Source organism: Thalassophryne amazonica, chromosome 17 (genome assembly GCF_902500255.1).
Source record: "Thalassophryne amazonica chromosome 17, fThaAma1.1, whole genome shotgun sequence".
In the NCBI taxonomy this organism is placed as follows: Eukaryota; Metazoa; Chordata; class Actinopteri; order Batrachoidiformes; family Batrachoididae; genus Thalassophryne; species Thalassophryne amazonica.
In genome coordinates, this window is record NC_047119.1 from 19,174,476 (window position 1) to 19,197,086 (window position 22,611).

General features: G+C 39.4%; 1 protein-coding gene across 3 annotated transcripts in view; it reads right to left on the bottom strand.

Annotated features, from left to right (window-relative positions):
- Nucleotides 1-611: 611 nt before the first annotated feature.
- The window catches only part of ptpn13 (protein tyrosine phosphatase non-receptor type 13), a 94,289-nt gene continuing 72,289 nt past the window's right edge, over nucleotides 612-22,611 (bottom strand). The window contains exons 19-49 of one of the 3 annotated variants that reach the window (XM_034191496.1): nucleotides 22,388-22,494; nucleotides 21,279-21,332; nucleotides 20,397-20,486; nucleotides 20,133-20,240; nucleotides 19,844-19,984; nucleotides 17,533-18,017; nucleotides 15,642-15,758; nucleotides 13,705-13,798; nucleotides 13,431-13,516; nucleotides 13,162-13,330; nucleotides 10,073-10,287; nucleotides 9,879-9,977; nucleotides 9,306-9,682; nucleotides 9,038-9,197; nucleotides 8,806-8,961; nucleotides 7,958-8,129; nucleotides 7,658-7,868; nucleotides 7,471-7,541; nucleotides 7,300-7,361; nucleotides 5,665-5,820; nucleotides 5,290-5,455; nucleotides 5,045-5,134; nucleotides 4,801-4,907; nucleotides 4,651-4,706; nucleotides 4,464-4,561; nucleotides 3,624-3,772; nucleotides 3,442-3,532; nucleotides 3,000-3,337; nucleotides 1,408-1,623; nucleotides 1,271-1,333; nucleotides 612-1,170 (exon numbers count right to left, since the gene is read on the bottom strand). In XM_034191496.1, coding sequence (XP_034047387.1) covers nucleotides 1,093-1,170; nucleotides 1,271-1,333; nucleotides 1,408-1,623; nucleotides 3,000-3,337; nucleotides 3,442-3,532; nucleotides 3,624-3,772; nucleotides 4,464-4,561; nucleotides 4,651-4,706; nucleotides 4,801-4,907; nucleotides 5,045-5,134; nucleotides 5,290-5,455; nucleotides 5,665-5,820; nucleotides 7,300-7,361; nucleotides 7,471-7,541; nucleotides 7,658-7,868; nucleotides 7,958-8,129; nucleotides 8,806-8,961; nucleotides 9,038-9,197; nucleotides 9,306-9,682; nucleotides 9,879-9,977; nucleotides 10,073-10,287; nucleotides 13,162-13,330; nucleotides 13,431-13,516; nucleotides 13,705-13,798; nucleotides 15,642-15,758; nucleotides 17,533-18,017; nucleotides 19,844-19,984; nucleotides 20,133-20,240; nucleotides 20,397-20,486; nucleotides 21,279-21,332; nucleotides 22,388-22,494 — 4,582 coding nt within the window. In that variant the 3' untranslated portion in view covers nucleotides 612-1,092. The remainder of the gene's footprint in view (nucleotides 1,171-1,270; nucleotides 1,334-1,407; nucleotides 1,624-2,999; nucleotides 3,338-3,441; nucleotides 3,533-3,623; nucleotides 3,773-4,463; nucleotides 4,562-4,650; nucleotides 4,707-4,800; nucleotides 4,908-5,044; nucleotides 5,135-5,289; nucleotides 5,456-5,664; nucleotides 5,821-7,299; nucleotides 7,362-7,470; nucleotides 7,542-7,657; nucleotides 7,869-7,957; nucleotides 8,130-8,805; nucleotides 8,962-9,037; nucleotides 9,198-9,305; nucleotides 9,683-9,878; nucleotides 9,978-10,072; nucleotides 10,288-13,161; nucleotides 13,331-13,430; nucleotides 13,517-13,704; nucleotides 13,799-15,641; nucleotides 15,759-17,532; nucleotides 18,018-19,843; nucleotides 19,985-20,132; nucleotides 20,241-20,396; nucleotides 20,487-21,278; nucleotides 21,333-22,387; nucleotides 22,495-22,611) is intronic. The other 2 variants (XM_034191497.1, XM_034191498.1) reach the window with 2 other exon arrangements.

The window sequence follows — 22,611 nt, forward strand, 5'->3', positions numbered from 1 at the left end:
TCTGGCTTTTGATTTTTTTGCAATGCATCACAGTTTTCTTTTGTTTTCTTGTAATTTTGTCTAATAGGGTTTGTGTAGAGGCCCAGAACAAGCTGGTTGAGAGGCATCTCTATACAGTCTCTCTGTGGACCAGGGCTTTGTTATGGAGCGTATTGGGGTCACTATTTTTTAAGGTGGTCATACATTTTAAATGCTCTCTTTTGAACTTTAATAATTAGTGGGTATCATCCTAATTCTGCTCTGCATGCACTGTTTGGTGTTTGTCCCATTTTGCAAAACTTGGTTGTTGAGCGGGGCCCAGATCTTGCAACCATAAAGAGGAATGGGTTCTATGACAGAATCCAATATTTTGAGCCAGATTTGAATTGGGATGTCTACTTTGATGTTCTTTTTGATGGCATAAAAAGCCCTTCTTGCCTCATCAGGTCATTTAGAGCTTTGTTGAAATTACCTGTGGTGCCAATGTTTATTCCGAGATAAGTGTAGCTTTTTGCGTGTTCTAGGACTGTCTTATCTGACAATTTGATATTTATTGTGTTAAAAAGTGACATATGCACTACTAAAGTGACAGAAAGCATACAGTACAAAACAAAAAAATACTTTCATCCACATAACTTTAAAATGTATCCAGTTTAATTCTCAGCAAATGAATATGTACACTTAATTCCATCATTTACCTCAGGAAGTGAACAATTTACAAAGCAAATACTGACATAGTATTCTGTCAAGACAAGGTCCAGTTTCAAAATAGTATTTAAAATACACAAGTAAAATTTTGTTCCAGACATGAAATCGTTGATCACTTTCGTAAAAATTTAAAATTGTGCATGTGTGTGTGTTTTATTCTCTGGTCCGTGATACATAAGATATACAATCAGCAGTTCTCAGGAATGCATGAAAAAGGGAATAGCAGCCAAAGAAAGAGAACTCAAAAAGCAAACATAAAAATATAGACTTCTTTAAAGGATGTGCGCTCATGGCATTAAGTATTTTAAGGTATTATAATTCTAATTAAAAAAAGTAATTTGGCAACTTCTGCCAAGGTCAATGCTCCTCCATTGTAGCCTTGCTGCTGTAAACCACCGAGCTCTGCTATCCTGAGATGTTTTCTTCTGCTTGAAGGCATCGGAGTACATAGAGGATGACTTGATAGCAGAAAACATATTGATCCTGTTGGAAAAAAAAAAAAAAAAAAAAAGGGGGCAAAAATTATGTAGGATGCAGAGCTGTAAACAGTTCAGACTGGCTTAACAGTGAAGGAGAACATCACCTCTGTTTGGATCATCCCCTGTCTCTGGAGTCTCATGGTTCTTACAACATCTGAAATATCAAACTGCAAAAACAACAGTTTATTACAACCACTTATTACTTTATCAGACTTATCACACACAGACGCATCATACTTACATCTGCATCTTTGCTGATGAGACCCAGAACCACGTCGATACAGATCAGGGTTCCTGACCGGCCGATGCCTGCGCTGCAGTGAGTGATTACTGGTCCTGATTGATGAATGTGTCTCATGTAGGAAATGAAAATGAGCAGCTGTTCAGGCTGGGATGGCGTTCCATGGTCCGGCCAACCCGTGTAGTTCAGATGAGTAACACGAAGGACTCTGTTGGTCTGGAGAAAAGGGGATGAATTACATTAATGTGGCCACCAAAAACATATAAATATAGAGCAAATCATCCAACGCAACACCCTGAAGAGACCTTTATGGACATCATAATAAATAAATAAGCATTTATTTTTTTGTATAGGTTTGTCCAGTTCATCATAAATGCCAGGCTTTTAAAGAAGAAACATTAATGGTGCCAGCTGTCATATCTACAAAGTCGAAGTGCAGTTCTGGATCAGCAAAATCATGTCACTTTCTCAAAATTTTTCAATTTCAATTTATTTTTCAATTTATTTTAATTTATATAGCGCCAAAACACAAAAAAGTTGCCTCAAGGCGCTTCACACAAGTAAGGTCTAATCTTACCAACCCCCAGAGCAAGCACACAGGCGACAGCGGTAAGGAAAAGCTCCCTTTAATGATTTGAGGAAGAAACCTCAAGCAGACCAGACTCAAAGGGGTGACTCTCTGCTTGGGCCATGCTACCGACACAAATTACAAAACAATTCACAAAATGAATATACAGGAAATGTTGCCAGTGCACAGGACGAGAGGGTTTCAGAAACAGACACCACACCCATCTCTGGATAGAGCCGCATCTCAAACGGGGGGGGACAAAAAACAAACAAACAAAAAAAAAAAAACAGAATCAGAGATCAGAAAGATAAATACAGTATAATTTGCCAGCATTAAGCAACAAGAAAAACAAAAGAAATACTAAGGTGATCACCGGCCACTAGCCCTAAGTAGGGATGGGTATCGAGAACCAAAAACTGCTGCCTGCCTTATTAGTTTTGTCATTTTCTGTTGTGGATGGGTAAAATCTCTGAATCCCTCCTCACAACTCCTCACTCAGGGGGGAGGAGGAGTAACAGGAAGACAGAGGTCGGGAATGAGAATGACAGACACAGTAGTAGCCAGTAAACCAGTATTGGTCAGTATGTTTGGTATTTATACTTATATTTTTTTAGTTTTTCTTTACTTTCACTTTTGATACTCTGTGTGCTGCTATACAATGCTGCTGGAACCTCAATTTCCCTGAGGGAGTCTTTCCAAGCGATCAATAAAGTTCTATCCAATCTAATCTAATCTCTCTATTGTTTGTTGAAAATTGAGGAAGTGTTCATAAAAATGGCGATAATTTCAAAATGGTTTTTGTGTTGATTTCTTTTAAAAGGCCTCAAATTAAGTTTGAACGGCCGCTTCATTGCAACTTCCTTGTGGTGGTGTACCGAGGCAACATTACATAAAGTGTCACTGTTCAAATATTTATGGACCTGACTGTATTACTTAATATATTGGAATGTTTTTACAGTTACGTGGCAAGTTTTGCTCGTTACACAAATCTCAATGATTGTGTGAGCTCTCTAAGAAAACGTACCTTGATGTCTTTGACATCGATGAGTCGGATGATAAAGTTATCCAGTTTTTGATCTTTGATCAGTGTGATCTGTAAATGGTCATCCACCATCTCTGCTGTCCTCGGTGTGTCAGGCCAGTAGCGCTGACATTTCACTTTCCCTCCCTCCACTTCCTGGGTCATCATGGCGATCACGTTAGACTTCTGCTCCCAGACCATCTGCCAAAAGTCAGCCATGGTGGTGGGCAAAGGTCCCTGGCAGGCGATGTAAACAAAGTCCTCATCCTTCACTGGCATCTTGATAAAGTTGGCATTAATGTAGCCACCATTGTTGCCCAGCATGACTCGTGTTGTGTCAACTGGAGAGGACACCATAGAAGATATTTACATCATAGATTAGAAATAAGACATTTGGGCTTAGCAAAGAGAAAATGATTTTCCGCACAAATAATTAAAATCTTACATGGAACAATATTCTTGTAGCGATTCTTCTTCTTGTTCTCTTTCGTCTGCCCTATTAAACAGTCATCCAAGGGCTGCAGATTCTGAAGGTTCTGCAAAGGAGGAGGAGGAAAACAAAAAAATCTTTTACATTTAATTCACATGCACTTATATGCAAAATGTGCTGGGCATAGAGATTGTTACTTCAAACTCCTGCAGTGGGACTTCCTGCTCCAGAAGCCCTCTCATCATGCGGACCACCGTGCTGAGTTTGGTTCCCGTGTATTGGCCGTCAGGAACCACTTTGACCAGCGGCAACAAGGTCAGCTCTTCCTCTGTGACAATAGGCCCGTCTGGAAAACAAAATGCAACGGCTTACTAAAAGATTTTTGTCAGTTAATAAAGTATATTTAGAAACATATCAAAACTACGAACTAGTGGGAGGGGAAATCACAAACGCTGAAGGAAAGGAATCAAACCAATATAGTATCTTTCCTGTGACACCATCTCCTTTTTAGAAATTTATTTTGACAAATCTCAGGTACCACACGGCGGTCCATACCCTGCTCGTGCATGTAATACTCCTCTATAAGAGTACGACAGTCATTTTATACCTGCAGATTGCAGATATCCAGGGAAATATTCTTTCACACCACGTAATGACAAATGAGGAGCTGATTAATCTTTGGATCAACTCTCACTTATTGGTTGCAGAGATATCCAAAAAAAATTTTTTTTATTTTTTTTTTAAAGACTATAATCATTCCTGATCTTTGGTGGATCTGGTCTGAAAGGTAATCATTTCGAGACACTCATTCAAGGAATATTCCTACCACGTTTGGGGAGAATCTGCTCATCCGTATTTAGAGTGATTTTGCGCACACACACACACACACACACACACACACACACACACACACACACACACACACACACACACACACACACACACACTATTACACCACCATGCTGCACTGCTGGTTTTAAACTCTCACTCCTGAAGGATCTGATTAAACTGCACATTTGCTAACAATGCCACCTTACCATCTGCAGATTTGGAGTTAATGTTTTCAATCGGCAGCTCATCACTGCCCCACGTTATTTCATCCTCCTCTGGCTGTCCAGCACCCATTTGCAGATAGCTGTTAATTCACAAACAGAAGCAGTTAAAGTGTACACAAGCTACAAAATGATTAATAAATAAAAGTACGTCATAAAGGAAAAATCTCACTTTGCATTTCTTAGCTCGTCCACACTCTCCTCTGGCCAGTCCACCTTGTGGGAACTCTAAATTCAAAACAATAATAGGTAAAAATTTTAAAATCTACAATCAGATATAAGCATCATCTAAACAGAATGTTCCATAAAGTGTGGTTTGTACCTCGGGGGAGTCTTCAGGTAAAGAAAAACCGTCACAGTCTGTGTCCTCAGAAAGCTCTGTGCTCGGCTTAGTCTGTCGTTTGTGGTCCTGAGAATCATCTTCATAATCTGAGAGAGACAGAAAATAAGTTTTTCATGTTTACAATCATTTTTTGAAGAGCTCAAAACACTGATCAACGTCACTAGAGCAACACAAACATCACTCCTTTTAAAGGTTTTAGGATTAGCCAGCTTCTACTTTGTACCTATTGGTGGTAAGGAAGGGATGTTGCTAGATTTTGGCTCCTTATGGGGAACAGAGACCTTTGTCTTCACACCACCATCTTCACTCACATCTGAAAGTTACACCAAGGTCAACATCAGGAGGTCACAGGTTTATGGTTCATGTAAAGAACGATAAATTGCAGTATTAATTATAAATGCCCACAAGAAACTTTCATAACTTACATGTCTATGATAAAATGTATTCATTCTGTGTGTCTGCGTGTACCTGTGTTTCCATTACACTTGTCAGAGTTGATGGGCAGATAGGCCAAGTATGTGTTGGGGTTCTGATCTGGTGGTCTGGACACCACAAGGTGCACGAGGCCTTTAGCTTTACGGATTGTGGTGACAGCTTTAGCGTGAGATACACCTGTCATTAAGTCTTCATTCACCTGGAGGAAAAATAAATAATCAGATTTAAGTGCTGAGTAGAAAAGTGTGTCATAACAGTCAGACATCCTCCAGTATTTTTGTGTTGATCTTGAAAATGGTTAAATGCATACTGGAGAAGTTGTGTAATAAATCTTCAAAATGGGTTTGTTTTGTGAAGCACAAGTGTAGCTATAGCATGGCATAAAGCTGGGAGCAGAACTAGACTCACTTTCAGCAGCCTGTCTCCGACTTGCAGCTTTCCTGACGAGTCTGCGGCTCCTCCTGGCATGATGGACTTGACAAAGATTCCCCTTTCTCCACCAATTACCGAAAAACCAAGACCGCTGGACTGTGGTTTCTGCAGCTCCAGCTTTATGATCTCCTCCTTCATATGTGACAAACACAAGTGTAATCATTCGGACTTCAAGATTAAAAAATTAGAGATTTTAAGATTCAAGAATTTTGATCTGGTGATTTCTGATCTACAGAAGCAGTTCGTTGCAATAAGAATAATTTTGCCTGAAATTTCTAAACAATTTTTTTTTTTTTTTTTTTTGACAAATGCAACAGCGGAAGAAATTTCATTTTAAGTACAATATAATTACAAGAAATCCAAAGCGCAAAGATGTCACATTTTCACAAGTATGTAGTAATGGGAGAATAACTGAATGAAGTCTTGGTTGTCAAACACAGCAAATGTAGATGCTTTCACACAGCTGCACTGCATGGCATAATCAAGCAATTAAAATCCAGTTGTACTCTGTGGTATGGAGAAACGTCCAGTCACTAGATTCCAACACAAATTAACACAGACGTATGTGAGTTTTAGGACCTCTGTTAGACAGTGTATTGCACCACCATCATCAAAACACCAAGTGAGGGAACATATTTGGAAAAATTGTATTATAGCCCCTTAAACACAGACCCGGGGACTTACAGAATCAATGCCAAGGTGCACTGAAACCGTTCTCATGGCACATGATGGGCCAATACCTGACTGAAACACTTTGGGGCTCCATCTTGTACTCAGTGCAATGCACATGTTGTCGTAGCTTCCACCTGACACAGTTTTTCCCCATCTATAACTAGCATGCACGGCTGCAGTCATGCAGGTGTGTTGGTCTAAAAAATGAGGTGTGGTCAACTACCGCACTAGCACATTCATATCGTCTATGACAAGAAAACATTTACGCCTTAGACAAACAAACACCTTATATAAAGGCTCGTGCTGTGTATATTTTTACTTAAAGAATGCAACACTCAGACGTGCCTTACATAAGCAGGTTCATAACACATATACACCCTACATAGCTACACACACTGTTGTGGTCACTGTGGGGAAGGGAAATGGGAAAATCCACATTTTATGAGCCATGTTTAAAGCTGTTCCTCATTCAGCATCAGCATCTGTGATGTGAGGTTGCAAAGTGCTGTGACGATGTTCTCGATTAAAAAATCCTCACCATCTCATCGTCATGGCTGCTATCGCTGGTGTACTCTGACAAGGTGGTACTAATCAGCTAACCTACTACAAATCCTTTTACTTGTGTCTAATTTCTTGATATCACAGTGCTCTGTGTGTGTGTGAAGCACTCCGGTTTAAAGGGAATGACAGTTCCCACTCAGACTCGTATCATTATGTTTGGACTATCAAACACTCACACTTAATGAACACTGAATTCAACCATTTGGAACCCATGGCCTGATATATACCTACATTTGCCTCCACTAAAACAGCAATATGAGCTTGGACACACCCAAAATGCATTTGTGCACCACTCAATTTCGTGCCTGCTGTTAAGATGGAGCCGTTATGTTGGATTTATCTTTAATTTCTCACTTATCTGTATTTCTCTAGAATTACCTCTGGAGGACAAAGTGCAGCAAGGCCATCTGTGTCTCCTCCGTCTTCCCCTTTAAGACAGCCTAAATGAGAAAAACAAATGACATCATGCATTGTATAGGCAGGATAATATTGCTACTACAAGCAAAATGGTAAATTCTCTACATTGTACCATTATGATATGAAACTCACCATTAACACTGGAGCTGATGTTATTGCGAAAAGAGACACTTTTGTGCTCAGGACAAACTGGCTTTCCATCCCTTATAATAAAAAAAAAAGAATCAAGTACTGATATTACACCAAATATACTGGGCTGAAAATAACTGTGTAAATGTCACTGAGACAAAAACCTGACATTAATGTTAGTGCAGAATACCTTGTTGCTTTGAGAGTGAGATCCTCAAGAGAGAGCTCCAGCAGTCTGGTGCTCTCACTCAGGGTGAGGTCCTGGGTGGGAGCCCCGTTGATGTAGTGGATTATGTCAAACTGTTTCAGGCTGCCTTCCTCAGAGGCCAGTAAACCTGGTACGATGTCTTGCACAAACAAAATGTTGTATGCACTGTCACTACCGCCGCCCAAAGCCAAACCTGGGAGATGAAGTGAGAGGTTTATTACATTGTGCTGAACAAACATGCTGTAACTGGATGGTCCAGTTGAGTAACAAATGCATTCTTACCCAGCGGCTTTTGGTGTTTCTTAAAGCAGATATCAGGCAGCACATGGGCTTCTATGGGGGGCTTAGGTGCCTCGAGCACTCGTGCCACCACCAGGTCAACTACCCGAGGCGCAGCACGCACAAGGTTGACTACCTCAGTGTGGCCAAATCTGGATACATCAGTGTTGTTCACCTGATATACAAGACAGACAAAGGCTGTTGTGTTCATCCTGGGAAGAATGACGTAAGACCCATATACGCCACAGGGCCCACTGGTGCCAGTACTTATTCTCCAGATTCTGTAGTGTGAAGTGGATGATAGCCTATGATGGTCTCCCCCCGCTGGAAAGGATGCCAGTCCATCATAGGTTACTTCCCCAGCCAAAGCGGGTATCCATTTTTCCTTCCCACAGTCGCCAAGTGCTTGATCATAGGGGGTCGTTTTGACCGTTGGGGTTTTTCTGTAATTATTGTATGGCTTTTGCCTTACAATATAAAGCACCTTGGGGCGACTGTTTGTTGTGATTTGGCGCTATATAAATAAAATTGATTTGATTTGATCCATTTACAGTTGGGTGGACTAGGACAATTCAGATGAAGTGTCTTGTCCAAGAATACAGACAGGTAGTGTGACAGACTCAAACCCAAGTCTACATATTGGTAGTCTAACTCCTTAACCAAAGAGCTACCTACTCTACAATCCACAGTTTCAGTTTTAAAATTACTTTTAAAAACTGGCCACCAGTTTGACATAACCATCATTTTGGTGAAATCAACACAGCTACTATCACAGACTGGTGCATGTAATGTAATAAATAATGCCACCATTGGTGTGAACCACAGGAAAAAAGCAGAGAATTAATTTGTACCATGATCATTCTGTCCCCAGGCCTTAGCCTGCCATCGCCTTTGGCTGGATCCTGAACGATGTCATGGATGTAACATCCCTGATCATTCCCTTTGGTGAGAGTAAAGCCCAGGCTGCCCTTTTCTGACTTCACCAAGGAGATCTTTAGTTCTACCTCCTATTAACAGAGAAACACCTTAGTTACAGGAATTATCAGAAAATGCAATGAGTCAGTTTAGAACCTCAGTTCTTACCGGGACAAATTCATCCATGTCCTGTCCATTGCCGGACGTGGTAATATTTAAAGGCAAAAGCAGCGGAAGAGGCAGGGGATCGGGACTTGGAGCATTGAGAGAGGATACCATTGGCAGTGGGGATGACTTCAGCTCAGCTGTCACTGGTGATGACTGACTCCTATGGAAAGATGTGGACGAAATTACAGTACAGTACAGTTTTTGATTAAAAGTTAACAAAAAATAAAAATGACAGCTGTTTAATGATTACTGAAAAATGTTCAAATACCTCAGATCTAATCTTGTCATTGACAGGTTAGGGGAGTAGAAGGCTGAGGTGACTGTGTCATCCAATTGACCAGTGCTATCATAACGTCCCAGAGTCAGGTTGCTACTCGGGGTGTGGTAGACACTTCGGTCCCAGCTTTGCCTGGTGTGCTCCCAGGTATTTGGAGTGAAGGCTTCTTCCACCTCCTCATCCCCATCAGTGCTGTCACTGTAACTGTTTCGTCGGCCTGGGCTCTTATGCAATAGCCTTTCCAGGGCATCCTGTACAGTGCCATGACTCCTCTTGTTTGTGCTGTCTGAGGGAGAAGTTCCACTGCTTAAATTCACATTGGACTCTGCAGTTTTCAAGGGCTCCTTTCGGGGTGATGGCTTGGGTGTCTGTGGAGAAAAAACAGACAAAGATAATAACCAAAAGAGGACAGGGTGAGATGGAAACGATTGATCTGCTGTGGCGACCCCTAACGGGAACAGCCAAAAGACAAAGAAGAAGAAGATATGATATGTAACACAAAAAATGAAAGAAACAAAAAGAATCCTAAAAGGACTACTGCAAATAACTATGATGTCATCTTACTGAAACTGAAGTGTCCAACTCGGGAAGGATGCCGTGTTCAGGTCTACACAGGAGCAAAGTCACCTCCTGGCCTGTTCCTCGCAATGCTGAAATCACCTCCTATGTGCACACAGGAGAGACAATTCCAAGTTAATTACATCAACAACACATATTGCTCCAACTTTATTCAAGCAGAGAAAGAGGAAACATCATACATGTTGAGAGAGGCCTTTGAGGGGAGTTTTATTGACTCGCATGATGACATCGCCCACGTTTATGCGTCCGCTCTCTGCTGCTGGTTGGCCAGGAAACAGCTTTTTAACACGCACCATACTGGTGCCAGGGGGCTCGTCCAGGATGTTCTCCTCTCGACTAAAACTGAAGCCCAGCCCTGATGTGTTCTTCAGCAAGCTCACCTCAAAAACATTATCTGCGAAGGCAAAGTCACATGATGTGAAATTGACATAAAAAGTAACATTGTGTTTAATACTGCAATCATATATTACTGAGGGTTGAAAAATATACCTGTCTATTGTATAACTTCTGCCTAGTGTCCAACAGGGCAAAATAGGAACAAAAATTATAATTGGAAGAACAAATGTAAATATTCAGCTTTTATTCTCCCTTCCAAGTGGCCACTGAGGAAGGAAAGGAAACTCAATTCACCTCAAGCTGAATTCATTCAGGAATCGAGTTTGAGGCCAGTGGTGTAGACAACTGCTATACACACATTCCCTTCCATTAAAATTAGATTGCTTCCCACAAATTTATTTGATTCAAGAGAGCAAAAACACATTATATTGAGCTAAATCAAGGCCAAAAGTTTTGTAATCTGAAAATAAAAGATTGAAAAAATAAATTTTGAAACTGAAAATTCAATGTTTGTTCTTGAATTTTATAATCATTTAAAAGTATTATCAAAATAAAAATAAGTGTAAGATATATATTTTTCAGTTTAAATAAATTTTTGATTCAGCTCTGTAATTTTTTTGATCAATAAATTATTTTCATTCATATTTCTTTTTTTCACCTTCAGATCTTATTTTTTCAGTTTCAAATGTTGGCCCCGTTCTAGCGTGGGAGGGCGTGGCTTCGATTGAGAGGGGTGTGGAATTGTGAGTGACAGGAGAGCAATCAGTCCTCACATGATGTTGCTTTCAGGAAACGTGGGTACTTTGATAGATAATGACTTAACACTTTCTCTCCACTGTGTTGTCTTGATACCTGTAAATAAAGTGATGCTAAAGCTGTCTATTACAAGTAATTCTAGACCACTCTTGGTCATTTTTGATGTTTAAAAACTGGAAAATATGCAAGATTGTAAAGTTTAACACCTATACCTAAAAAACCGATGTGTCCCAAATCCACACAAGACCGTGAACGCAGCATTGCCGCATGAAAATGAGGCAGGTTGCTCATTTTACAGGATGCAGTGGAGTGTTACGAGCTTTCTAAGTGACACACAGAGAGACCTGGCTCAGCAGATCTGAAGAAAGCTTTAATACGGACAGAACCAAACAGACCGCCGGTAAATCCAAATCCAAAGCCACCCGGAAGAGCGCTCCGGCTACCGGCGGTGTGAAGAAGCCTCTCCGTTACAGAACATCAGCACTGTGGCACTCCGCTGCTACCAGAAATCCACCAAGCTGCTGATCCACAAGCTGCCCTTCCAACACCTAGTGAGAGAAATCGCTCAGGACTTCAAGACCGACCTCCGCTTTCAGAGCTCCGCTGTGATGCTCTGCAGGAGGCTGGCGAGGCTGACCTGGTCGGCAACTTGTGGATCAGCAGCTCGGTGGATTTCTGGTAGCAGTGGATCTCTCAGCACCACGGTGCCGGCCCTGTAACGGCGAGGCTTCTTCACACTGCCGGTAGCTGGAGCGCTCTTCCGGGCGGCTTTGGATTTGGATTTACGGGCGGTCAACTTTGTTACATCGTCATTAAATTCACTATCCCGTACAACATACAGATCCACTGAACCAACTGCTACACATCGATCACAATAAACAGCTTTATCTCGAGGGTTTAAAGCCTCGTAATAAGCTTTCATTCTCTCTATTTTCTTTGACGCGCCAGCCGCGTAGTAAATAAACGATGGAGATGGGAGCAGAGTCATTATCTATCAAAGTACCCACGTTTCCTGAAAGCAACATCATGTGAGGACTGATTGCTCTCCTGTCACTCACAATTCCACGCCCCTCTCAATCGAAGCCACGCCCTCCCACGCCAGAACGGGCCCAAAAGTTTGAAACTGAAAAAATAAGATCTAAAAGTGAAAAAAATATCTGAAGGTGAAAAAAGAAATATGAATGAAAATAAATTATTTGATCCAAAAAATTTATTTAAACTGAAAAATATATATCTTACACTTATTTTTATTTTGATAATACTTTTTAAATGATTATAAAATTCAAGAACAAGCATTGAATTTTCAGTTTCAAAAATTATTTTTTCAATCTTTTTTTATTTTCAGATTACAAAACTTTGCCTTGATTTAGCTCCATACATTACTGTATTTTCCAGACTATAAGTCACTTTTTTTGTTAAACTTGTTTTACTGAGCACGTGACTTGCATTTGAAAGCAAATTACATGTGGAAAAAAATATTGCACTGTGACAAGCTGCTCCTTTGTACGGATTTGAAAGGTGTACTATGACTGCGGAGCAGAGTATCACTGTATTGCTTCATTAAGCTGGATGCCAAGTGCTGTGAAACAAGAAAAAGAAGACCCGAATGAGGTGCATGTGCTTACAGCATGAGTGAAATTAACAAATCATGCTCTCAAACTGAAAAATCATACTCTTGAATAAAGAGGGAATAACCTAACCTTCACGCTACTCAGCAGTCCACTTGTTTGTAGTTTGCAGAACAGCCAGAACAGCGACGGGGAGAACAGCTAGGCAAAGGTAAGGCTAACTATGATGTTTAAAAATTAAAGGAGTTTTAAAACGTTTAATTACATTCACTGAGGTAAATGTGTACATGTTTAGCCCTGAACCTATAGTCTGCAATGAAACCGAAGTCAAAGTAAATGTAAGGATCACTGCCTGCCCCCACTTCATTTTTCATAACGTCCCAACTTTTCAATACTCAATACTCCGGTGTGACCTATAGTCCGGAAAAAACAGTAGTATAACAATATTAAAGCCCTAAATGTCCTAAATAATCAATGTGTTTCTTACTTATCTCACAGACTATGGTTGGAGATTCTATTAATTATAAGCAGTATGTTGGACATGAGTTATCAGTAGGTGTAATCCATGTAACAGCTGATATTAATTGTTTATAATCTTTCCATCTCACCTTGTGTGACAAAACTGTATTCTGGTTTGTTTTTGACCTCAACAGGCTGCTCTTTGTTCTTGGTCTGATCTTGGTCACTACCTCCATAAGGTGGAGTGCTCTGAGAAGTGATGGGAGCATGAACACGCTTTGGTGGCAGCCGACCCTTCTCCAACAACAAGCGCACCATCTGTGGCAAACAGAAAGTTATGTGCTTAATGTTACTGACAGGCTGGCTACTGCACAAACTGTGTGTCAGTGAAGCTGCCGTGTCAAATGTAATTTTTCACCTGCCCGGTGTCTCTGAGATTTTCCACTGCTTGTTGATGAGTGGCTCCCTCAAGACTTTTTCCATTGACAGCCACCACACGATCACCTAGACATGATGGAAAAAAGGTTTTCATAATATTGTCACACATCATTCATAACAAATCAGAGTGATTATGAGATTATCTGAATCACTGAAAAATCATATTTGAAAAGACTACAAACAAATGAAGATGGTTAAACTGATATTTTGTTTTCATAACACTGTCATTGTTGGGCATGTGTCAGTTTTGATACCTTTCTGTATTCTTCCATCAAGGTCAACAGCACCTTTTGGTGTAACGCCTTTAACGTAAATGCCTCCATTTTGGACAGTTGTGTTGGCTCCGCCCTTGAAGGGGAAAAAAAAAAAAAAAACCCCAAGTCATTTTCATTTGACCAAATCATAATAACCCGAGTTACTTCTGTGTATTAATACGTTATAATCGGGTTACAAATGTTCATTTGTAGATTATGTACACCTGTATAACATATTACTGATATACATTTGCGCTTTCTGGTTATTTTTTTAAGGTTTATCTAGTAAGTAGCTTAACACTGAAAATGTACCTTTACAACATATCTTTATTTAACTTTTCTGGATATTACTGCATTTCAAGATAGGGCAAAAATAATGGTTTTCTGGACATTACAAAATCAACAGAGCATGTTTGACAAAAGATGGTCCATTTTAAAAGGAAAGATTACAAAAAACAAAACCTTATACTATCTACATACGTGGTCATGTTAATTGCACATACATATGCATGATTATATATTAGTTAATTTGATTATTGCATAGTTAATGGGAAATGAAATGCAGTAGGGGAAACCAGGGCGCACTGGATCAGAAATGTTTTGTGGAAGCATAAACACATTACACATAGGTTTAGGTCATTCTATTGTGGATTTAATACAGCAAGTTATTGTTTAGAAGGCTGTTTTATTTATTTTTCCCCCAAGTGTAATTTACAGGTGTCTCAAATCTATTTTAAAAGTTTTGATTAACTGTGCCCTGGACAGTAATTCACAGGGCACAGTGAATCAGTGTCTGGGGCACAGTGAATCAACTTAGAATATATTAAAAGACAAACAAAAAAACATGATTATAAACATTTCTTCAAAATTATTAAATATATGCTGATGTATATACAAACTATAATCCAGCAAACCAGCTATGTAATGTGTGAGTGTCTTATATAGTGATACAAGTCCTTTAGAAACTATTATAAATGCAACGGTAATAATTTCTGTTCAAACATGAAAACAGTTGTTTATATACACAAATTATAGAAATAATTCATGGAAAAATGAATGTATAAGCTTCACCAAGTAATATCCTTCATCCACTTAGTAAATCACTTTCTAGACTACATAGCTGATAGTCTGGAGAAGACAACACATGCTCATCAGTTGGATGGGGTAGTCTTCTAACTAATACTTTTTTTGGGCCACCTTTCCTCTGATGTGAGAAATAAATACAAAGACACTGACATCCACAAAATTTACTTTTGATAGGAAAAAACTGACTTCACTTGCCACTTTAGTTTTACCCTTAATGTATCCAAAAACAAAACACTAATTTATAAGGGGGGTGTCTTTATGCATAAAAATATTGCATAACTGCTGCAAATATATAAGTAATTTTGCAGATATAGCTACTGATTCACTGTACCCTGTGATTCACCGTGCCCCGGTTTCCCCTATTTATTATTTTACCATTATGACTACACCAAAAAAGAAAAAAAATGAGCAAAAATCTCAAAAAGAACTTTTTTCCACATTGTCATTATGAGGTCCTGTGTGTAGACGTTCGAGGAAACAATAATTTCATCCATTTTGGAATAAAGCTGTAACTTAAAATATGGAAAAAGTGAAGCACTGTGAATACTTTCTGGAAGCACTGTAAATATTGATTATTGCTTAAAACACAATCAGTCAAGTTTAATTTATGACCCCAGTTTTTAATGTAAGAAAATTTGTCTCCAATATTTATAAATCCTTGTAAAAAAAATTAATATGATTAAAAGTAGCATGCACGGATGAGCACATTATCACTGCAAAAGCTTTCAGATCTGACAACACCCAGCATTAAAGCAAACCAAGCAACAACAAACACAAAAGCACACCAGGCAGTTATAAAAGGTGAGTGAAAAAGAGAAAAAGAAAAGAGTGAAAACCTTGCCAAACAGTACCATGACACTTATGCCCAGGCTGCTGTCTTTTTTACACAGCTCAACGTCAAATAGACCTCCTGGATGGAGACTACTGACTTCTGTGTCATTAGCATTTAAATTTTCCAAGACGTGTTCCTGCAAACAGAGAATAAGGTATTAAATCGAAATATCACAAGCTGAGACATGCAGAGGAAAGGGGATCAAAAAGTGAGTGAGTATGATACAACCCCTGGCAAAAATTATGGAATCACCAGCCTCTGAGGATGTTCATTCAGTTGTTTAATTTTGTAGAAAAAAAGCAGATCACAGACATGACACAAAACTAAAGTCATTTCAAATGGCAACTTTCTGGCTTTAAGAAATCAAGAAAAAAAGATTGTGGCAGTCAGTAAAGGTTACTTTTTTTAGACCAAGCAGAGGAAAAAAATATGGAATCACTCAATTCTGAGGAAAAAATTATGGAATCACCCTGTAAATTTTCAGCCCCAAAATTAACACCTGCATCATATCAGATCTGTTCGTTAGTCTGCATCTAAAAAGGAGTGAACACACCTTGGAGAGCTGTTGCACCAAGTGGACTGACATGAATCATGGCTCCAACACGAGAGATGTCAATTGAAACAAAGGAGAGGATATCAAACTCTTAAAAGAGAGTAAATCATCATGCAATGTTGCAAAAGATGTTGGTTATTCACAGTCAGCTGTGTCTAAACTCTGGACCAAATACAAACATGGGAAGGTTGTTAAAGGCAAACATACTGGTAGACCAAGGAAGACATCAAAACGTCAAGACAGAAAACTTAAAACAATATGTCTCAAAAATCGAAAAATGCACAACAAAACAAATGAGGAACGAATGGGAGGAAACTGGAGTCAACATCTGTGACTGAACTGTAAGAAACCGCCTAAAGGAAATGGGATTTACATACAGAAAAGCTAAACGAAAGCCATCATTAACACCTAAACAGAAAAAAAACAAGGTTACAATGGGCTAAGGAAAAGCATTCGTGGACTGTGGATGACTGGATGAAAGTCATATTCAGTGATGAATCTCGAATCTGCATTGGGCAAGGTGATGATGCTGGAACTTTTGTTTGGTGCAGTTCCAATGAGATTTATAATGATGACTGCCTGAAGAGAACATGTAAATTTCCACAGTCATTGATGATATGGGGCTGCATGTAAGGTAAAGGCACTGGGGAGATGGCTGTCATTACATCATCAATAAATGTACAAGTTTACGTTGATATTTTGGACAATTGAAAGGATGTTTGGGGATGTTTCAAGATGATAATGCATCTTGCCATAGAGCAAAAACTGCGAAAACATTCCTTGTAAAAAGACACATAGGGTCAATGTCATGGCATAGGGTCAATGTCAACGAGTAGATCTGATTTGATGCAGGTGTTAGTTTGGGGGATGAAAATTTACAGAGTGATTCCATATTTTTTTCCTCTGCTTGGTCTAAAAAAGTAACCATTACTGACTGCCACAATCTTTTTTTCTTGATTTCTTATAGTGTTTCTTAAAGCCAGAAAGTTGTCATTTGAAATGACTTTAGTTTTGTGTCATGTCTGTGATCTGCTTTTTTTCTACAAAATTAAACAACTGAATGAACATCCTCTGAGGCCGGTGATTCCATAATTTTTGCCAGGGGTTGTAGACTAGGAAAAGATGAGGGATGAAAAAAGAATAGAATCCATTCTTCAAACACCCCAAACCTCAGGCTGTGTATTGCATTGATTCTATCAATGCAATGAGACTATAGCAGTTATAAATCACAAGCAGTTAATTGTGCCAAGCATCTGACAGATAAGATGTAATGTGTAGTGTGTGTACATCGAAGAAGCAGACTTCAACATAACAACAGACAAAGCAAATTCACAAATGCATTTAATGCAGGCCGAACCTTTTTAACTATGAATTTCTCTTGACTGCTGGAAGTCTCCTCATCCATGTCTGAATCCCCCAAGTCAGAATGTTCAGAAACCTTAGGAGCTTCCAAGACTTTAGCTTTCCTAGTTTTGGGTGGCAGAGCTGGTGGCACAGGGTCTAAATCCACATTCAGTTCTGGTCGATGGGAGGTAGAAGGAGTAATGGATGGTGCTGTAAAGCTGGTAGCAGCTCCATCAAGGCTCTGCTGAAATCCTTGATTGGGTGACTGGCTGATTTTCACAACACTGTTTGGCTTAGGCTCCTGAGAACTGAGGATGATTTGATAGCGGACTGGGGAGGATGGAGATGAGGATGTGCCAGCTCTGTGGAGAAGAGGACTAGAGCTTCCAATTCCCAGCTCTTCTGATGAAGAGTCAAAATCCATTTCCCCTTTCTGGCCAGACTGAAGGGTCTTCACTTCAGAGTCGAGCAGGTAGGGAACGGAGCTGAAAGAAGTCTCTGCAAGAACATGAACACCCCTGTGTTATCAAGAGTAATACAATAAAATAAATGATACACTTCAAATGCCTTCTGACAACCTCTCAAATGGATTTCTCATGTCCTCTTTCAAGAGTTGTTTTGGCTTTGTGCATATTCTCTCTAATTACAGCCACTGAAGCCAGTAACGCCTTTAGAAATTTAACAGGTGTCTTGGAGGCTTCCCTCACCAGTCTCATTTGTGTCACAGTTGCTCAGTTTTTGAGGGCTGTGCTTTCTAGACAAACTTAAGATATTATGCCAGTCATTAAAAAAAAAAAAGATTATTTCCCTCCCACTTTGTTTCTGTACCTCTTTTCCACCACATTGCTGTGGTGATAATGTGAGCCATGATTGAGCCATTTTAGGCTTTAATGCACTGTACAAATATACAGAGACACACTGTAGTTCTCAGGGATCACATCCACAACTCTTCAGGTACCAGCTGAGGTATTGTTTTTTAATTTTATTGAACAAATGAGTTTCAAAGGATAACCAGTAAAACGTAAGTGTTCTTGTATCACCCTCTCACATATTTAAAGATAACTGGCTATAAAAGTGTGTATTTAGTTGCTTTTAAAGTAGGAATGCATTGATCCAATATTTTTATTTATTTTGCAGTTTGGGTTGATGTTTTGTAAGTTGGCGAGTTTAAGAAAGTGTTTCCAGATGAATATATTTACTAGCAGATTACTTGTGTTAAGACAGAAGAAAAGGTCTCTGATCAGTATTAGCAGTTATGGAAAATTACAGTACTGGTATCAGATTAAACATGAAAAAGTGGTATTGTGCCAAGCCTAGTTTATAGTCATGTTTTGCGTTTGCATTTTACAGTTTCATTTAATTAGAGTGTGTTGTAAATACTTGCTTATACTTTCAGATATAAGAGCATAATTGAATATTTTTGTAAGTTCATCAGAAAAATAAAAATTTGCATAAACCTGTGGGAGCATAGATGTTTTAGAGTCAAACAAGGGACAGATAGTCAAATCTATGATAGCAGAATTACAATGATGGCAAATTTTTAATACAACCAGATTCTGTTCTGGCTGTGATTGTATGACCATAGAATTTTCCTGATGCAATATAAGACCAGAGCAATTGCATTTCAGAATCTCGATCCTTGTGAAGACTGTTTATCTTTAATCCTCATGGCAGTTTAACCATCTAATTACATGCAGTGACAGAATTCACATCAGCCATCAATCGCTCATTAAATTTTTAGCTGTGTAACATGTGCCACCTTGAGGCATGAAATGGTATAAACATTCAAGTGAGCGGAATCTCTCAAAGTAGAGATAAAAATGTAGAACGCTCAATCAGATAAACTTTACCAACTCTTCCCAGTGTTAAAACCCTACTTTCACATAAAATTTTACATTTTCACATAAAATAAAAATGTCAACATTTGTGAGTTAGCTTGTATGCAGCCGGTCTGCTCTGTGTCAGATCCCATCAGATCTCAGAAGCTAAGCAGAGTAGGATCTGGTTAGTACTTGGATGGGAGACCTCTTTGGAACACCAACGGCTGTGTGTGTTTCTCCAGGTAAAACTGGAGCTGCGTCAGGAAGGGCATCCGGCATAAAACTTGTGCCAATTGCCAATGTGGATCTGGCTGTATCCGCTGTGGCGACCCCGAACAAAACTGGGAGCAGCCGAATGAACAACAACAATTTGTGAGTTAGCTTGTGGACAGACACGCAAAACCACCAAGGAGCTTTATGCCAATTCTATCAAGGAGTGAGGGTGAAAGATGACAAAGAAAATCTTTACATGGCAATAAAAAAAAAATCAAATCATTCATTTACCTGGAATACCTTTGTACAACCTCTCTTTGGGCTGCAACACCACCAGTGTAACATCAGCAGGGGCATTCCATAAAACATCAGTGGCGGTGGCATGAGGGATACCTTCGAGATTCACGTCATTCACAGAAATCAGGCGGTCACCTGCACCAACGGCACAACAGTCAAACGTGTAAATAAACCAAAATGCAGCAATACGTGAAACCTAGTCACATTTCGCATCCACTAACCAACAACAGAACACAACATTAAGAAACAAACATTTTGTTTTAGTAGGAAAAGTCTGGACTACCAGGTTTGAGACAGCCATTGATGTCAGCAGGACCTCCAGGAGTAATGGAGGTAATGATGGTTCCAAGGTCTGTACGACCAGAGTTCTCCTCTCCTGCAACCTGCAAACCTAGAAATACACATAAAAATGCTTAAACTAAATTTTTACTTCCAAGTGTAATAGGTGGGGACTGGGGGCAGAGAATAGATGAAAATGGATGTTATTTATTTATTTATTTATTTTTAGGGGAGGGAGGGGTGGGGGGAGAGGTACACACACCCTTACCTAGACCATATTTCGCATCTTTTTTCAGCTTTACAGTTGTGATTTCTCTCTCTGGAAGAGGTAAGGCACTGACTTTTTTCATTAGTGAATCTGTACAAAAAGAAAAAAAAAAATACTGTTATATCGAGAGTATAAATGTCATTTTTTGTCAAATGCATAACCACAAGGTAAGACAGCTTAGCAGCTTGGATCATAATTTCTGTTAGTCACTTTCACCGGGGATCTATATTAACCTACTACACGTGAGAGCATTAGTATTTCTACACTGTAACAAGCAATTATCAAGTCAAGCATGCAGTGCTGCTGGTGGGTCCAAACATCAGTGACGGCGGCCAATGAGCTTGGGTGGTGGAAAGCAATGCCAGAATAAAATGGAAACTCACTGCGTTCAGAGGAAAGCATGAAGCTATTAATAGGTGGGACTGAAGCCAGAAGTCAAGTCCAATAAGACGGCAGAGACTCAACTCTGCATTATATAATTGTAATTAGAACAGAGTTTTTGGGACTTGGTTGTGCCAAAGTCAGGATAGGGTTCAACAGACTGAAGTGGTTTATAAGTGTTATAAACCAGCAGTGGATATGAAAGTAAATAAAAGAAGTGAAGGTGGAGAGCATGTATTTAACATTATACTAAATATCTGAGGCAGGGGTCTCAAACTCATCCATGAAAAACCGCGAAGGTGCCGGTTTTTCATTACAACCACAGAATCCACAAGATGATTTCACTGATTAAGACTACAGTGAGCAGAGGGAAGGAATTCAGCTACTAATGTGATCAGCAGGAATGAAAACTTGAACACCCCCCGTACCCCTCACCCCGCTTTAAGGAGTTTGAGACCACTGGTCTGTGAAAATTAAAGGAAAAAAGATTTAAAAGCCTACCATTAAGAGAGACTGGGGTTGATGGAAGACCAGAGGAATTATGCATACTGACCCCTGAGAACAAGAGAGGAGTCAAAAAGAAGCAACACCACCCATGTACATTACTCAGGAAAATGAAAACTAACCACTATTTTTCCCAAGGCAATAGAGAACATTTTTAGAAAATGTACTGTCCTCAGTTTATAATACAGGCAGAAAATGTAGTTGCATAACATCTAGTTAAAAAATTAAACAGATGAATAGATTTAAAAATAACATTGGATACTAAACATGCACAACTTTCCCCCAATGAGCTCTGAACTCATACATACAGATACACATTTAGCAACACGATGCCATGGCGGTTGGGAAACAAGTTCTCGATCATTTGTACGGTTCCTTCCACAGGAACAAATATTTGCTTTTTGAATAAATCTACAAGAATCATGTAATGACAGAGGACATTTACTGCTTTTTTGCCCGATGCCGAGTCCCGATGCACAATCTGACCACGAAAAATGCTGAAACGGTGCAACAAGAAAGATGAACAGGCACCACTTAATCCACTGCTGGAGTCGTCGTACGTGCAATCAAATGGAACAATTTTTGTTCAAGTCTGGGAACTAGAAGCACCTGGCCAATTGTCAGGTGCACCCACATGGTTTCCTGCAAGGTGCTCACAGTCCAAATGGAAGCAAGCATAGCAGCGTATCAGTGAACACATTACAAATGTGTTTATTACAGATATTTGTATTTTCTCCTATTTCTAAGTACAGATCAATAAAATAAATTGTTTATCAATAAGCCAACTCAGAATCTCAAGTACAAAAGTGCAAAACCAAAGGTCAATGAATAAATAAAAGTGCATAACATCACATTTATGAAAATGTCAGTAAAAGTTGTTTTTGATTAATTTAACCCGCATGAACTACAGGAAGTCTGGTGCATTTACATATTTTCTAAATTTAACTCCAATTATGGAAAATCAATGTTACAGAATTACATACAAGCCCACAATGACACATTTTCCATAATAGTCACCAACTCAATTTATGTATATTGAATTCTACATCACCAAGGCAATGCTTTACTGGTCAGCAGCATCATCCTACACAGGTTAACTCACTCACCTACTACATATGCTTGGCCAGTATCTTCTGTGGAAGAAGCATCGGACTCTATTTTGGATCTATTGAGGTTCCAGGATGGACTGCTGTGGGACACTTTGTCAAATGCTCTGAGAAGGACAAGAAAGCGAAGAAGGTTGCTCTTCTTGACGAACAGAAGTAATGATGCTCAAAACCTGGCTCTGGTGAAACCAAATATTCTCCTGACTCAGATTCTTAGTAACTTT